This window comes from Musca autumnalis, unplaced genomic scaffold, assembly GCF_047663935.1.
Source record: "Musca autumnalis isolate F117 unplaced genomic scaffold, ASM4766393v1 scaffold_1, whole genome shotgun sequence".
Taxonomy (NCBI): Eukaryota; Metazoa; Arthropoda; class Insecta; order Diptera; family Muscidae; genus Musca; species Musca autumnalis.
The window spans coordinates 298,744,065-298,763,046 of NW_027411644.1; the positions used below are offsets into that span (position 1 = coordinate 298,744,065).

The 18,982-nt window shown below is 37.5% G+C and overlaps 1 protein-coding gene across 23 annotated transcripts in view; it reads right to left on the bottom strand.

Moving 5' to 3' along the window:
• Positions 1 to 18,982, bottom strand: part of cher (filamin A protein cher) — a 261,724-nt gene that overhangs the window by 181,043 nt on the left and 61,699 nt on the right. For 11 of the 23 annotated variants that reach the window (XM_073961907.1, XM_073961905.1, XM_073961902.1 and 8 more), the window contains exon 2: positions 16,879 to 18,195. The exons of 8 other annotated variants lie outside the window; for them this stretch is intronic. In XM_073961907.1, coding sequence (XP_073818008.1) covers positions 16,879 to 17,913 — 1,035 coding nt within the window. In that variant the 5' untranslated portion in view covers positions 17,914 to 18,195. The remainder of the gene's footprint in view (positions 1 to 16,878; positions 18,196 to 18,982) is intronic. 4 more of the 23 variants (XM_073961896.1, XM_073961898.1, XM_073961894.1 and 1 more) reach the window with 1 other exon arrangement.

The window sequence follows — 18,982 nt, forward strand, 5'->3', positions numbered from 1 at the left end:
CCTTGCCAGGTTTTAATTTCGATATACCTCTTACAGAAGAGAGATATTCGCTTTGAAATAAAACGTTGGCCTTTCCTCCAAATAAGTTTTTTTCACATTCCGACCCCTGACTAATATCCGACCATCACCAAAATCAATAGGCTTCTTCCTCTGTAGGATCCCCATTAACCCCCAAAATTTCTTGACGATCCGATCAAAATTGCGACCTGTAGCGTGATTACAAAAAATGGAAAAATGGGATGTATTACCGACTATTGCGATATCTCCGTTATTTGGCCATCTACGCCAACCTACTTTGCACCATTATAAAGATGGAATTTTCTACTTTCATAGTCAGACTTTGTTTTTGGAAGTTTCCCAATCAAATCTGTGATATTCGTCATTATTATTAAAATTGCAAAAATGAAAAGTTGTGTTCTATTAGCGGCTATTGCGATTATCTTCCTTGCTTGACCACCTACGACAACCTATGTTACATCGTTCCAAATGTGATATTTTCTACTTGACTTTTTTGCGTTGACTTTTTTCCAAAGAAGTTTTTTGCGCATTCCGACCCCTGAATATTATCCGACCATCACCAAAATCAATAGGCTTCTTCCTCCTCTTCGTGACGATCCGATCAAAATTGCGACATGTAGCGTGATTACAAAAAAATGGAAAAATGGGATGTATTACCGACTATTGCGATATCTCCGTTATTTGGGCACCTATGCCAACCTACTTTGCACCATTGTAAAGATCGAGTTTTCTACTTTCATAGTCAGACTTTTTTTTGGAATGTCGCCAACCATAGCTGTGATATTCGTCATTAAAACTAAAATCGCACAAATGAAAAGTTCGGTTAAATTTGCGGCAATTGCGATATCTTCGTTGTTTGACCACCTACGACAACCACCACTACATCGTTAGAAAGGTGATATTTTCTACTTTCGCTTTTGATAGAAGAAGCGGAGATATTTGCTTTGGAAAAAACGTTGACTTTTTCTCCAAACAAGCTTTTTGCCCATTTCGACCATCACCAAAATCAATAGGCTTCTTCCCCTCCGGGACCCTTCTGGAACAGAGCTCTACCATTTTTCCGTGTCCTTACTTTTGTGGTAAAACTGGTCATGAGAGAGCATTTTGACAAGTTTCTCTTTTACCACTTTTACCCTTAAAAAAGTAAAGAAACAGAGTTCATGTAGAAACGTTATGTGGACACTGAAGAATTGTGTTACGTATTTCACTGATTTGTCACAGACTTACAGATTTACTGCACAAAACTCAAGAGGAAAGCGAACGTTGTAAAAACGTATGTGATCGACGACACACACCGAAGTTCAAATGTTAAGGCCTCGACACATAAGAAGCATTGCATTCTTGCTTAAGTAATATCTGGTAAATGACTAAAGACCAAGTTCGGCCTAATTCAAATGTGATTCTGAAATCTTTTTATTAGGTCGAATTTGTTCTTCAGTCATTTACCAGGTATGACTTAAGCAAGAAAGCCATGCTTTTTATGTGTCGAGGCCTTTAAATCGAAGTCCAAACTAGTGTAGTTTCATGAAAGAAATGTCATGAAATTATGCGTTCGTAGATCGAGTTCTCCACTACAGTAAAGGCCTCGACACATAAGAAGCATGACATTCTTGCTGAAGTCGTATCTGATAAAAGACTAAAGACCAAGTTCGACCAAATAGAAAGATTTCAGAATCACATTTGAATTAGGTCGAACTTGGTCTTTAGTCATTTACCAGATATGACTTTCCCTGCGTTTACAAATGACAGGACAGTTGAGTACATGTATTGATTGTCAAAATCCCAAAACTTGCCTGTGTGACGTAGGCGTCCAGGTAACTGCAAAAACGATTTTAAAATTATGAATGAAAATCACCGATTTCTTTTTGTTTTCCGTTCACATATTTTGTTTTTGTTCATGTTCTTTTGTTTTCAATACATTTCAATTATTATCTCACTTATTTTTACAAAAATCTCAAAAATTTGTTAACCCGACTGATGGACAGTTGGGAGACAGCCGACAAATGTATGTATGTGTTGGTAAATCGGAGTTGTATTTGAAGACAAATTGTCTGGTGTAAACGCCTAGTTAAGCAAGAATGCCATGCTTGTTATGTGTCGAGGCCTTAATTTCATGATATTACTCTAAGCTCTGTTCCTTTACGCAAGAATCTTCAAGTTTTATCACTTTTTACTCCAAAAGCGTTCCTTTTTATTTTTAAAGTAAGACCCAGCTTAATCACAGATTTGTTGTTTTCAAATTTTAAAAACAACAAGTTTTTAAAGTGGGGTTGTTAAAATTGATTTACTTTAGGGAAGGGCAGAGAATACTAGTTTCGTTCAACGCCACTTGGACTCATCAGTTCTCTTAGTTCTTTGCATTGAAGCAAAGAACTCTTCCCCAATTTTATGACGACTCGAGCTCAAGAATAAATGTGACCGATGAATTCGTTTAAATGCGAATTCAACAGAAACATTCAAAAACTCTCGTAGCCGCATATGCAAACCAAATTAACTACTCCCACTGTTATGCGTCTCCACAATGCAGAGAATCATCATAACTATGTTGATAGTTTGTCGAAAATAACAACAAACAAAAGCGTTCCTTTACTTCAGACACCATACAATTCATATGGTAGCAGTTTACAACTTTTACTACTTTTGCCGGTTTTACCATTTTTAAAAGTAAAGGAACAGACCACTAGTCAGGAATGGCCCTCAACACATTTGTTGTTGTCACAATACAAGCACAATGTTTATTTAGCCTTTGCTTGTGATGGTTCCTATTGCTGTTCTACTGTGAATTGCTATCTGGTTGGTTGGTTTAAGTGGTGGCTATAACTTCATAGCCTCTATTAGTATGTTAAAATATACCGGGTAGAGATTGTTATTCCGTTATAGTATGTTGGTAAATTATATCCAACCTGATGAATTGAGAAACCTCAGAAGGTCTCCCAGACCTAGACAGACAACCGCTCAGCAAGATAGTGTAGGAACGGTCGTCCTAGAATTTCCAATCTTCTTTGCAATTGTGTAGGGCAGGAGCAGATGCGGCGTTCAACCGTTTCTTCCTCTTCTTCGTTTCCGCAGCTGCTACAGTAGTCATTGTGTGGAATATGTAAGCGCTTTGTATGGTTACCAATAGCCCAGTGACCGGTTAGCACCGCAATTAGTCTTGCCATGTTCCGTCGATTTTGGCTAGTCAGGAACTTTGTACGTTTGATGTTGTAGTGTGGCCATGTAGATTTTAATATTTTAAAACTTTCAGTCTTGTCCCATCTGATCTCTGCTTGTGAAAGATAGTATTTGAAGATATCCACTTTAACTACAACCATTGGTGTGGCGACTGACGCCCTTGAAAGTTCGTTAGAGGCAGATCCCGCTCTAGCTAGTTCGTCTGCTTTTTCGTTACCAACAAGACCCTTATGACCTGGGATCCAAGTAAGAACTACTCTGGTCGGACGTCCTGGCTTAGCAAGTTCTTCTTTACATTCGTTCACCAGCTTTAATGTGATAATGTCTGAATTCAATGCTAGGAGCGTCGCTTGACTGTCGACAAAAATTCCTATTGGGTTTGGTGAGTGGTGCTGTAGAAGTATATTACAAGCTTCCTTTATAGCCAGTATCTCCGCCTGAAAAACACTGGTAGCTTTGTGGATGTAGATATGTTTGCTTCTTCCGAGTAGACACCAGAGCCGACTCCACAATTCATCTTAGAGCCGTCCGTGTATACATTGATGTCGTACCCGGTCAGTGGAGTTCTATTTTTCCATTCTTTCCTGCTTGGAAATTTAACTTTAAAAGGCTGATCAAAAGTTATTGCAGGTGTGCAGTAATCAGCATTAGTTGCTATTTTTCCAGGTAGTTTGAGAAGCACGCAGGCATCTCTCTCTACGTTCCTAGAGCACATAGCCTTGCAGCATTGCAGGCCGCAGTTGCTTTGATATGTAGATTTATTGGCAGTATATGCATCATTGTATTGAGGGCTTCAGCCGGACAAGTTCTCATTGGCCCCGTCGCCCCGATACATGCGGATATTTATATGGTGTATAGCTTTCTCTGAATTGTTTTCTTTTCCACTGTTGGCCACCAACCTAGTGCTCCATATGTGAGTATTGGTCTTATTATGCTGGTGTACATCCTTAACACCATTTTGGATTTCAGGCCATCTAAGGACGCAAAATTTCATGACTTCTATATCATAGAAGACTTCTTAAGACGTCTTCTATACCATAGAAACCCTCTTACGGCGGCTTCTATACCATAGAAGAACGTCTTAAGGCGTCTTTTTATACCATAGAAGACTTCTTACGGCAGAATACCTCTTAAGTGGTCTTTTATACCATAGAAGACCTCTTACGGCGGCTTCTATACCACAGAGAACCTCTGAAGAGGTGTTCCATACCATAGGAGATTTCTTAAGGCGTCTTCTATACCATCTATGATCTCTTAAGGCGTTTTCTATAGTATTGAGAACTTCTTAGGGCGTCTTCTATACCATACAGGACTTCTCAAGGCGTCTTCTATATAATAGGATACCTTTTAAGGCGTCTCCAATACCAGAGAAGACCTTCTACGCCTACTTCTATACTATAGAATACCTCTTAAGTGGTCTTCTATACCGTAGAAGACCTCTTACGGCGGCTTCTATAGGAGATCCATAGGAGATCTTCTAAGGCGTGTTCTATACCATATATGATCTCTTAAGACGACTTCTATACTATGAAAGACCTCTTAAGGCGTCGTCTTCTATACCATAGAGGACTTCTTAAGGCATCTTCTATAGTATAGAAGAGCTCTTAAAGTGTCTTCTATACTATAGAAGGAAGACCTCTTACGGCTGCTTCTATACTATAGAATACCTATTAAGTGGTCTTCTATACCATAGAAGACCTCATACCGCGGCTTCTATACCACAGAGGACCTCTTTAGACGTGTGCCATTCCATAGGAGATCTTTTAAGGCGTCCTCTATACAATATATGATCTCTTAAGATATCTTCTATACTATGAAAGACCTCTTATAGCGTCTTCTATGTCATAGAATACCTCTTACGGCTGCGTCTATACTACAGAAGACCTTTTAAGGCGTCTTTTATACCATAGAAGACCTCTTAAGACGTTTCCTAGACCCCATAAGCCCCCATTAAGGCGTCTTCTATACTATTGAAGGCCTCTTAAGGCGTCATCTAGAGCTTCTAAGGTGTCTTCTATACCATAAAAACGTCTTAAGGCGTCTTCTATAGCTTAGAGGACTTCTTAAGGTGTCTTCTATACCGTGGAAGACTTTTTAATAGATTTTGTGTAGCGAGAGGCAGGAAGGGCACCTGTTTGGAGTATCCATGAATCGATCCTTAGATGTGTCAGTACGGAATTAGAAAGAAGTCGTTCATTATACGAAATTGCTGGAGGATGTTGGCTCAAAACTTTGTTGCATCCGTAACCGTTTATGGCTTCGGTGGTTCTTGCTGATGCAATGTGTTCAGAGAGTTCGCTATCAACAGTCGATTGATGTCCCATACAATGACGTCTTGGATATCCTCACGATAGCATCTTAAGTGCTTACGAAAGCGTCTAGGTGGTGCATCTTCCATCACAACATGATGGGTAGGGTGACTCGGCTGATAACTTACCAGCAGGAACTGCCTAGTCACTAACACATTATATTGCCTGTCTGATACAAACCTGGTCTCCCCGTGAATTTGATCCACATTTCATTGTTTTGGGGCGTTTGCAGGATTCTCCAGTGCGTCTCGCTCAGGAGGGAAGTCCTGGCTGGCACGGAATAATTGAAGATAGTGCAACCAATGGCATTTTATGTCGCTATCAATGTTTCCCAGAAAGTGTCAGCTAATGCTTTTAGGACTCTGTTCTCGGATTTCATTGTCTGGTTGATGTGGGTGGCGTGAGAAGAGAAGTGTAGGAGATTATCGAAGACTACCCCAAGGATCTTTGGAATAGCAACAGTGAGGATACGCTTGTCATAGACGAACATATCAAGCTGTGTGTTAACTTCTCTAGTCCAGGAAGGTACGGTACACTTTGCCGGATATATCTTTAGATTGTGTTCCCAGAAGAAAGTTGTGATTGTGGTTAAATAGCAGAGAATTTTAACACTTTCGTCGTTGATGTTGACACCGGATGAAATTATCTGCATGCGATAATTTACAAGTCAGATTTTAAATAAAATGGGGGACGATAGTACGCCGCTTTACGGTACTCCCATTTTAATATTGCAGAACCTGGATTTTTTACGTCGGAATCTAACTAAGGTCTTCGTTCCATTTTGGTAGTTAGCAATCCAACCTTTGACATCATTAGGACGATTTGTTGACCATATTGCATGCCTTGGACAGATCAAGTGCTGCCACAATGGTTTGTTCGGGTGGTCGTTGCTGATTTAGTCCATTCGAAATCTTAGTGGTTATCTTTTGCAAAGTCGTAGTTGTAGCATGAGCTTCTCTGAAACCACGTTGATGTGAAGCAAGGTTTAAATCCTGTTTCAGGGATGGGAATAATAGGGATTCTTAAACCTTATCTACAGGTGATAGAAGGGAGATGGGGCTTTACGATTCTCCGTTGGTAGCTGATTTGTCGGGCTTCTGAATGGGTATTCAATGGCGCTATTCACCTTTCAAATGTCTCGAGTTAACATATAGGCAATTGATAGTTTCAAGATGTTTGTCAAGTAGCTCAAACCTACTGCTCCCAACTTCTTTAACAACATTTCGAAATCCAAGATGCTGTTGGAACTGTTGAAGCCAACTTTAATAAACTCTCCCAAACGGCTAATATTTCAAAATACATCGCAACGATACTGCAAGATTTGACAGGAGCTGTTTTATGATTTGTCATAAACGGCGTTTAATACTTGAACTACAGTACCAAAAGTTTACAGGAAACGGACCAATCAAACATTTTTATGTTTCTGAATAATAGTCACGTTCGAGACATATCATACGGTATTCAAATTACTCATATTAGGAGACTAAAAACATACATAAATATTTACGAGTTTGTACCTTTTTTGGCAGAATTTCCTTTTATAGAAATTTACAACTTTTCAGACGTGCTGTCTCTTACAACAAAATGGAATGGGTCAAGGTTGAATGTAAAGAACAAGTTTAGTATGTAAGTCACTAACTTAAATTATAAATCACATATTTCCATATCGGAAAGGGTTGTTTTCGTGTATTTTTTGTGGGCATAAAATTAGAAAAAGTCAGAGGATGTCATTTCCCCAACATTTCCGAAGGGCATAGATGAGACTTTTTTCGCCTCAAAGATCGCACCCCGATCCATCATATCATAACTCAACGATATGGAGTCGACTTTGTATCACCGAGTCTGAATGGTGTGTCTTAAGACATCACTCGAAGCGAAGTTTTTCAAGGCCAACATATTCAGGAAATGTCGCCAACATTACGCTGAGGGCCACAGTTGAAAATGTTATACTGCCTGGTTTGGAAATCGAACCCATGGGTGCATACCATTGCACCACGGTGGCATCAATTTTTAAGGCATCTTATTGAAAATGAATTTTGAACATAATAATATCCACTTTTTTTCAGTTCTTCCCCATTTGTAATGGGGATTACATCCCAATGCCTTGTTTCCCTCTTCTGTACGGCACTCACTATAAGAGGAGAGCAAATAAAATTTGGCACACTAACGCTAAAAAAATACCATAGCTAACTCCCCAAATTGCATCTGGGCGAAGAAAGAAAAGAAAATAGAACTTGAACTCTGGCAGTTAAGCAGCAGCAGCAGTAGTTGCTGTTGTTTAATTTAGTGTCTGGTGGACAGACAGATAAACCGACAAAACATTCAGGTACTGGCTACGAAAGTGCGTTAGTCTGGCGGTCGTGTGTTCTTCATTCACTCAATTTATTTCACACCAGAAAAAGCTTGCTTTGCCTGCAGCAAAGATCGCCTCGCCGCAATAACCGGCAGCAGCAGCGATAGTGGCAGGCAGCGGCGCGCATGGGAAGAAAGTCACAAGACAAACAAGAAAAAAACTGAGGGGAATACACACACTCAAACGCACACCTAGCAGCATAAAAAGTGGGAATGATAAAAAACTAAAATAAACGTAAACTACGAAATAAACAACTTATTGGGGCAACATAGGAGAAGACGACAGACAGTCGTACAGGCAGAAGTGACAAAAACAACGAAGCAATAAAGGCGGCCGGCAATGTACTCTACCCAAAACAAAAATTCATACGGTAGGTATGTAGATAGGTAGGTAGATTGCAAAAAAGAGAGAGTCTACGAGATATGATAAAGAGGAGGAATTATAAACAGTTTGTCAAGAAAACGTTTTTTAAAATAAGGAAACTAAATTTTTTGTATTAATTTATTACAAACAAGTAAGAACAGACTATAGTCGGACGGGGCCGACCATGTGATACCCTATACCACTAAACGCGTCTTCTTGGGATAAAGTTATAAGATGTGCATTAGAAATTTTACCAATTTTCACACAAAAGTTTTGATCAATTTAACCCGCTAAATATTATCCGATCATACCGTTGACTTGCACGCTACTTCTTCATCTCAAACCAAAACTACGTTTAAAATTTCGCGCCGATCGGACTATTATTGCGACCTACAGAGCGGCTACAAAATCGAGCAAAAATTTTGTTTTTGGTCCATTTCATCCCTTTAACATTTCACGATCATCGCCAAAAACTAATCAGTTCTATTCTGGTCCAAACCCGACCTCCATACTAAATTTCGTGACAATCGGTCCATAATTGCGGCCTCTAGCTTGATTACAATTTTTAATGGACGGACAGACGGACGGACGGACGGACACACATCGCTAAATCGCTTTATCTCGTCGAGATATGAAGTTTGGTATACCACATGAGGGGTCTACGACGAATATTTCGCGGCGTTACATGAATTTTTGGGAAAACAAACTTATTATACCCTTTTCCACATTGTGGTATAGGGTATAATGATCCGGAGTCAGGATCAGCCGCTCTCCTGGCAACATCGGTGACTATAGGCCTTAAGTCGGAAATAGATATCAAAAATGACTACATACTTTTTATGAATTTTCTATTATACCCCGGTTACACTTAACCGGATTAAGCCAGTGGGTTTGAGTTTCAAATGTCAATTCCACATAGCGCAAATGTCAAATAAATCCTCCTTAACCCGACAAAAACCTCTAGTGTAACCGTGTTATTTATTATTCACATTCTTCGAAAACATTTGCATGACAAACTGTTATTTCTAGCTTTTTTGCTCGTTGTGCTACTAGGTACCTCTCGATTGTTGTTGCCGACACTTTTGTATGAAATTTGGTGTTGTTGCTAGTTATTCGTTTCATTATTTTGACATGTGCAAATTTTTTGTTTTTGCCATTTCTTTATTTTGTTTAGGAGGGCTATACCAGAAGTGAGAAGAACATGCAGTAGAAAATAGGTATGTGTAAGAAATATTTAAAGTTCATTAACATGTTTTTTTCTTGTGGTAAAACCAATTTGAAAGTAGAAAAGTGACAGAGGCAAATTTGTAGAAGAATTGTCTAATGGAATTTTAACTGGAGTAATTAAGACGTTTTCAGTTATTAGACTAGAAGACAGGTAGGAATCCATGTTGAAAATGCGAATGAATATTTGGTGGAGCTCAAGGAATTTAGCTTTGCAACTGTAACACAATTTGCCAATTACTTTCACTAGTGTTTAAAAGTAAACCAAAATCAGTCTGATTTTCCGATAGCTAAATGCCATATGGCTGTACAAAACAATAAGAACGGCCGGGCCGAACTTGTTATACCCTCCACCACACGTTTTATTGAAGTAAAATGGAATAATTAGTTTCCTTTCGTGTATGAAGAAGACTTAATACTAAATTTCAGCAATTGCGGTAAAACAATGTGAGGCACCGTTCTATGGGGTCTATCTCAAAACGTCGATCTATACCGACAAATTTCTGACGGAAAGTTTTTAGGCTTAAAGAAGACTAAATACCAAATTTCCTACATTTCGGTAAGAGAATGTGGCTAAAACTTAAAAAATACCGAAAATCAAGAAGTACGCTTCTATGGGGATATAGAAAGACGTGCACCTATACTGATAATACTATTCTGGAATATTTTATAACTTTTGGAAGACTAAATAACGAATTTCAGCCATTTCGGTGGGATATTGACGTCACAATCTCCACAATTTTAGTAGGAAATGGGGCAATATGAAAGCGTGGACCTGTACAGACAAATTTCTAGCGAACAGTTTTATATCACATTGAAAACTAAATACCAAATTTCAGCCATTTGGGTGGAATATTGAAGCCACAACCTTCAAAATACGAAAAATCGGGAGGTACCTTTCCATGGGGCCTATATGAAGGCGTGGACCTATACCGACAAATTTAAAGGGGAAGTTTGAGTACCCGCAAAAAAAATCTATATACCAAATTTCAGCCATTTCGGTGGAATATTGAGGTCACAACGTTCAAAATACCGAAAATCGGGAGGAACCCTTATATGGGGGCTACATGAAGGCATGGACCGATACCGACAAAGTTCTGGGGGAAAGTTTTACCACCAACGTTGACTAAGTACCAAATTTCAGCCATTTCGGTGTGATAATGAAGCTAAAAACTTCAAAATACCGAAAATCGGGAGGTACCGTTCTATGGAGGCTATATCGACACCTCCAAATAATAGTATGCTAAGTCTAAAAAGTGAGTTTTACAGGAGAAGCTCTCAAAGTTTGCAAATTTTTTTGAACTTCAGTACTATGCTAAGTCAATATTTGTTTATAACTTCTGTTCGGATTGACCGATCATTACCAAAATTAGACAGAATTTAAGTTAAAGGACGTTTGATATCTCCAAATAATAGTTTGCTAATTCTGAAAAGCGAGTTTTGTAGCACAAGCTCTAAAAGTTTGGAAATTTCTTTGACCTTCAGTACTATGCTAAGTAAATATTTGTTTATAACTTCTGTTCGGATTGTCCGATCATTACCAAAATTTGACAGAATTTAAGTTAAAGGACGTTAAATATAAAAATGTAAAGAACTTGAAAACATGTTAAGTCGACTTAGCATACTATTGTTTGGAGGCGTCGATATGAATGCATGGACTTATACCAACAAAGTTCAGGTGGAAAGTTTTATACACCCAACGATAACTAAATACCAAATTTCAGCCATCTTAGTATGAGAATGAAGCTTAAAACTTAAAAAAACGAAAATCGGGAGGTACCGTTCTATATCAAAACGTGGACCGATATATCCCATTTTCAATACCAATTATCCTGCAAGTAATAAAAACTTCTGTATCAAATATTGACTCTCTATCTTTAAAATTGCGAGCTGTATCTTGATTTCAACAGACAGACGAACGGACGGAAAGACGGACATTGTTAAACCGACATAGAATTTTATGCTGATCAATAATATATACTTTATAGGGTCTCCGACGAATATTTCGATGTGTTACAAACGGAATGAAACATTTAATTATACCCTCCATATGGTGGAGGGCATAAAAAATATTGAAATAAGTAATGAAACATCAAGAAAAATTAAATATTACTTCTCCCTGAAATTTCCCTCTCTCTCGACTTCACTCAGCTCTGGTTTATACGGGCACAAATAGTCAGATCGACTCAGCTCGTCTAGGTAGATATTCGTTTTGGTAAGACCATTATTTCCAATATAAAACAACTATTATAAGTTGGTGTAGGGAATAAAAATAGCATTTTTAAAGGTGAAAACAAGTTTTGGAAGTTTCCAGTGTAAACTTTTGGGCCTTTTCTTGAGGCATGTGCATCCCCCCTTGAAAAACCCTGCGTACGTCGCTGATCCGAATAGTCCATATTGGAACTATGTTATAGAGAAATATATCATGATTTGCAAAAGTCACTTCTACAGATAGTTCTCGTTCCCACCAGCCGTTTTAGTTTGTTGCCTTAAGATGTTTTGGAGCTCTTCGAAAGTTATACAGGAAGCTCTCAAAAAAAAAAAATAATAATAATAATAACGCTGTAAATAGGATCACAAGGGGAACCTTCGATGAAAATTTCAAAACAATCCACGAACAACCCTTGACCTGCACCTAAGCTAACTTTTTGAGGAGGTACTGGAAAGAGTTGTCCGATATTGTCCATTTGAAGTTCGATTTAATTTTTGAAAGAAATATTCCGAAGTCGGGCAAATGATAAGAGACATAATTTGCCCTATCGTGTTAGAGCTTTTGGACCATTATGCCAGGTAGCATAAACTTGTCATAAGGAAACATATCGCTCTAGACTGCGCCACAAGGAGTATCTTCGGAAAACTGTCAAAATATTACAAGGTGTGACTCCTAATTGTTTGAAACTGATTTATTCGAAAAAACAAACTTTACACTTTGTAATATTCAGTCGAAACATACCAATCCTTCGGGCATCTTCCCCAACATTTTTTTTTGTTAAAATGGTGAGCATGAAAACTCTCGAAGTGACCGATTTGGTCCAAATTGATCTGATACAAAAGTGTGGGTTAGGAACACTTCACGGATTGTTTTGCAATTTTAGAAGCATATTGTATTCTCGCCGCTTTTGCGACCGTATAATGTTTTTCGGGGCAAGTCTATACTTTTTGTGATCAATCCGTAACAAACTTAGGGCTACCAACTAATATGGCTAGAGTGCAAGATAGCTCTCGAATTTTTAAGCAAGTTCATACTTTTCGAAAAATGTCATAGAAACCTCCCTAAAAATGATTTCGGTTGTGCAGCCGGTATTCGATCAATCCATAGAAGAATGTCTGCATTTATAGCCGAAGGTCTGTAATTGTAGGGTTAATTTTGACGTTATATAATGGTGAGGAACTCTTGAATATCGTCCTAGGACGATGTCTACAAAAATATGTTCATGATATTGGCAGAAAACCTAGAGTTAAAATCAATAAATTGTATAGACACCAGGACTAAAATATTAGGGTTTGCACATTTTCTTAATGGCAAAGGCCCAGAGTATATCTCAGTCGGTTCCCTGATACTCTTGTGATGCTACCGAAATATTCGAAGTGACGGTTTCTGGCAATATTCAAAAGACTTCGTTCTTCTTGCAGACACGTCCATTCTTTAATGTTATTTATCCATGTTTCTTTTCTTCCTCTCTTTTTTCCTTCGATATTGGATGACTTGGAGGAACTTATATTTTTCATATCTTATAATATGGCTCAAATAACATGGTTTTCTGGTTTTTATAGTACGTGTTACTTGTAGTTCGGCATTCATGCGTCTAAGCATTTCCTCATTTTCGATGCGTTGAATGTAGCGAATTTTTAAAATGTGACGATAGATTCACATTTCATACGAACTTAATCTGTTTTATTTGTTACTTTTAGTGTACTGGGTTCGGCGGAGTATATTAGTTATGTACTGTGTACTGTAGTGTAACATTTGAAAAAGCGCGTTTTTGTTGATACACTGATGTCGTGTATTCCCATTGCTCCTTTACTTGTACTTCCAAGTATTTATACAGCGAGAAAAAATTGCATTGAACGGGGAGGCAAGGTGGTTGCTTCGGCACGTGCCTATAACCCTAAGCTTAGTGCACCTAAACTTGCAGAGATTGCGGAGAAATATCTTAACAAAAAGTGTAACCCAGAAACCATTAGGAGAATCTTGTGGAAGCATGGTCTGTATTGCAGAGTTGCATTGAAAAAGCCATTCATAAACCCTAAAACCATTAAATTCGATTGAAGTTCGCCCAGGAAAACGAAAAAAAGGATTTTGAGTTTTGAAAGGTCGGATGGACCAAGTAAGGTATGGCGTAACGCAAATACGGCCTTGGACCCTAAACACACAAACCCAGCAAAATTAAATGGAAGTGGTTCCATGTGAAATCATGATTTCACTGGTTCTTTTGCATGAGTTCAAATGAAGTCGTGAAAGATCCGATCTTTTACATCGAATTATCATGAGTTCGAATGGAGTCGTGACAAATCCGATCTTTTTCATCGAATTATCATGAGTTTGGCTGGAGTCGTGAAAGATCCGATCATTTTCATGAAGGCAATTGGAGTCATGAAAGATCCGATCTTTCTCTTCGAATTTTCATGAGTGCAAATGAAGTGGTGAAAGATCCGATCTTTGTCATAATGTTGCCATGAGTTTAAATAAATTGATAAGTACCCGTACAATCGTGATTAAATAATCATGTACCCGAATTATTGTTTACTTGCAAAGGTTATTGTTAAAATAAAAGTCAAAAGAAAGTGATCGATAGTGGCAAAATTTACATATTTTAAATAAATGTACTATGTAAATTGTTATAAAACAAAACAAACATTTGTTTTGTGTTTGAAAACCTGTTTCATTTTGTGGAATTAAAAATAAGTATATAAACAAAGAGCTGTACCTGCCGACCGAGTCCGATATAGTAAAACGTATCCAATAGTGCAATAGTGCATCTTATTGCTGGGCTGGACCATGTCAAGAGGATGAATAAAGCCACCGACATATGAATACGAGCCATTTGACGACAAAACTCCAATGGAAGGACCAAGTTGAATATGATGTCATAAAACATGGCATCCAAAATTGGAGAAGCATAGTAGAAGATCGGTGCGTTTGCAAATATATTCTTAATTTATCGAATATTGAAAAAAACGGAACCCCAAGTTGAATGAAATATCTTGCAGCCATGGTAAGAGATAACTATGATTTTGGCAGACTAATATAATATATTAAAAAAAAAACACATAAAGAAAATAATCTTCAAAATTGCATAAAAATAAAGAAAAATGACATCTGTTGACAGAAATCATCTGTGTATTGTATTCAACAAATTACATAATTGGTCCGCAAATTTTATTTCTGATTGTTGCAAATCCAGATCCAATACATAGGTGCAAAATGTCATGACAAAGACCTGGTGCAAGATGCCATGACAAAGAACTGCTGCAAAATGCCATGACAATGAACTGGTGCACAATGCCATTACAATGTACTGGTGCAAGATGCCATGGCAATGAACTAGTGCAAAATGTCATGACAATGAACTGGTGCAAGATGTCATGACAATGAACTGTTGCAAAATGCCATGACAAAGAACTTGTGCAAGATGCCATGACAATGAACTGGTGCAAGATGCAATGGCAATGGATTCGTGAAAGTGTGCGTCACTCCCTTGTAAATTTCATCGGTGATTCACCCGAATTTTCATCGATGCCATGTCACTTGCACCAATGATTCAACTCATGATTTGTCATCGAACATTTTGCTGGGATTCCAACTGTAAATCACGGAGGAGGATCTATTATGGAATGGGGTTGTATGAGTGCTTCCGGTGCAGGGAATCTTGTCTTTATCAAAGGAATTATGGATAGGATGAATTATTTTTAGCACTAAAAATGGGATTGGGAACAACATTCCAATTTTATCAAGATAATGATTCCCAGCACAAATCACATTTATAAAGTATTTTGATGATAAATATAAGAAATCATAATATCTTAAATATATTAACCCTGATAACAATTACTAACCACCTAAGAAATCCCTTTTGTTTAAGCTTTGTTCCTTTACTTTTTTAATGGTAAGAGTGGTAAAAGAGAAAGTGTCAAAATTGCTCTCTCATGAACATTTTTACCAGAAAAGTAAAGGAACGGAAAATGGTAGATCCGGCATCAATGTCAGAAAAAAACATAAAAAAATCAATTTTCGTCTTTTATTTCACAGTTTTTAATTTAGTGTTGTCAGTGTTCGACTTTTTCGTCCATTTTGTGAAATAATCGTCAAACAAAAGTCGAAAAATCAGTTCTGCCATTTTCTACCTGCAGAAATTTTGCTGGTAGCCTGTGGTAGAAGAGAAAGCCATTTTCGCTCTCCCCTCTCACTCTCTTAAAAATTGCTTCCAGTTTTGCCACTTTTCGGGGTTAAGGAACGCTTTGCAGGTTAAAAATGGTAACAAATGGTTAAAATGGTAACCTCAGGTAAGTAAAGGAACACAGCTTTAATACAACTTTTAGTGTGGATACTTTCCACTGTGAGGTAGAAATCGATTTTTTATCTGAATTTACCTGAATATTCCTATTTTTATTTTATTAATTTGAAGTTGTCAAAAATCGGTAACCGGAACTCATTTTCTTTCCGTTATTCAACCCTTTCGAATATGAAATAAAAATCTGCAACATATTGAAAGCAGGTTCAAAGGTCGTGTGATTATCCTCCCGTTCAGGCTTCTTACCCAACCTATCAATCACATTAATCAGTTGTGATCGGTTGATATTCACTTACATGGTGGTTGATGTCAGTCTGAACGGGAATTTTTGGTCTGTCGCTTCGTAAAAAAAGAAATCTGAACTTTTAACTAACACGATATTTTTGGCCACTGTGGTCCTTCCAACTCTACGAAAAATAGGACGATTTTCGGAACAGGTCTCGTTTAGGTGTCTGGTCGAAATTTTCACCATAGGTAGACCTCGGTACCCTGATCAAAGCAATATGTACATATATGTATAGTTTTTCGGGAAGAAGTTTATACCTTCATACATTTATCGTCATTCCGCCGGAAAACTATATAACGTTGTGATCGGGATCGCAAGGCCTACCGTTGGTGAAAATTTCAAACCGATACACGAGGTGGCCGTAAACGACATTTAATTCCGATTTTTTTAATTTTTTGAACACTTTTTTCTGAATTGAAGAAGATCTTGCTTTCAACTTCACACTTAGAATTGTTGATAATTCCGAAATTTCATACCCGAAGCTATAAATTCCACAATACGTCACTTTAAAAAATTCCAAAAATCTCATTGTGACACTCAAAAGCTCCCCGGCTAGCTCGACTGGCAAAAGCAGAAAACAAAAATGCAGCAAACAGAAAAAAAAACGAAAAAGAAGAAAACAAAAACAATAACACCCACCTGTGGATTATATGTGTAAGTGTAGGTACCAGTGGTGTTGTCACTGTTGTTGTAATAAATTTGTTCAACAGGATACTCCTGCTGTTGTTGTTTTTGCTGTGTGGCAGCGTATGATGTCACGGGTAAATTTAAAGTTGTTGTTTTCACTACAGCACCACCACTACTGCTGCTTGTATTTTTACTTTTGTGGCAATTTGTTGTTGTTAGTGGAGGAGCAGAAGAATTTAATTCACTATTTGTTTGGAAATCACTTTTCGGAAAATTTGCGTTATTATAAAAATTTCGTTGTTGTTGTTGTTCTTGTTGTTGACCAGCAACAATTGCCGTTGAATTTTTGGGGTTCGAAGTTTGTGTTGTTGTTGCAGCACAATTATTATGCAAAAGATTCGCGTGATTATTTGAGACGTACAAGGGCGGCGGTGATGTTGGTGTTGACGAGACACCGTTCGGTTGCGGCGTTTTCTTTAAATTAATTTGGCAAAATTGCTCTTTCAATTGATTGATTGCCGTTGCAAATTCGGGTGACGTTTGCTGTTGTAGATGTTGCTGTTTTTTCTGATTTCTTTGTATCGGACTATTAATATCAACCGTCTGCGCACGCGATCCACCTTCAACTGAATGCGTTTGTCCAACGAACGGAGAATTTACTGCTTTTGCTGATGTCGCCGTAGTAGCTCCACCACTACAGTTACGATTAATGTTGGTACGCTGCTGTTGGTTGTTTTGTGGTAACTGTTGTTGTTGTTGCCCTGCTGCTCCCATAAAAGCAAAGCCACCACCACCGCCAGTAAATGGCTGTGTTGTATTTGCATTGGCTAAATGAATTCCAATTCCACCACTATTATTCATTGTTGTTAGAGCTGTTGCCATTGTATTGCTGCTGCTGCTGACGCCACTGCGGATGTTGTTGTCACCACCAATACCATAACGACCGGCTTTATTGTCATTGCTATTGTTGTGGGGACTTGGGTTGCTGCTGCTGCTGACGCCGCTGTTATTGGGGCCATTGCTGTGGAGATTACGTGAACCATACATTATGGCTCTCTTAAAGGGTGTACTCTTACTCTCTTAATTAGAATACAATGATCACACTCTGTCGACAAAACACAAAAAAGTTTTTTTTAGTTTTTATTTTGTTTGCTCCACCAAACAAAAATTTGATAAGGGCTCCCCTCGCTCTTTGTCTTTTGTTTACTTTTGTCAAAAACAAACTTTTGTAACTCGTTTTCTTTTCTTTCTCTGTTTATTTTGGAGCTCTCGGGATTTTTCTGTTATAAAATTGAAATAAAATTCATTGCTCTTATTCTCAATTTCACACTGCAAATAAAATGTTTTAGCAAAATTTTGAATTTTTGTTTTCTTTTCTCAGAATTTGCTTTCGTTTTATGGTGTTTTTATTTTTGATAAGAATTTCGATTTTGTTTTTATTTGGTGTGAGTGTGTGCAAATATTTGCATTTATTAATCATCATAGCGTATGAGTGTTAATTTTGATTAGAAAAATAAATTGTACCTTGAAACCCATTCTATAATTTGTAATAGAAATGGAGTCAACGTGTCTGGTGGAATAATCTGCTATTTAAAAATAGAATACCTAAATAGGTTTTACAATTTCTGACATGTTCTTATTTAAGGCAAATTTATATAAGGTATATGCGAGAATTACAACAACTAACAAATTTACAAAAACAACATTGTTGTTATTGAAAATTAATTATCAAAGATAAATATTGAACAAAATATTGAATATCGTTTTCAAAATCCTTTAAAATAGAACAAGTTTGAATCAAAATGTAAATATGTAGGTATAACGCATTCAGAACTCTCGTAGGTAATTTTTATTACACGTTTAGGATGAAAAGCAGTATTTTATGGTAGCAAATTTCTAAGTTTCAAAATTCATCAGTAGACCCTATTACATTTTGCTTTATATAAATATGCCTTGTTCTTATCGGTAAAAACATATGTACATGCATATAGTATATAGTATATCAATAGATTTATTGGTCCATTTTCACGGAATATAATTTAATAATCGAATTTCTTTCATTAAATATTACTTTCGAAAATGTTCGGAAAATTTATGCGCACGATCACTCTTGAAA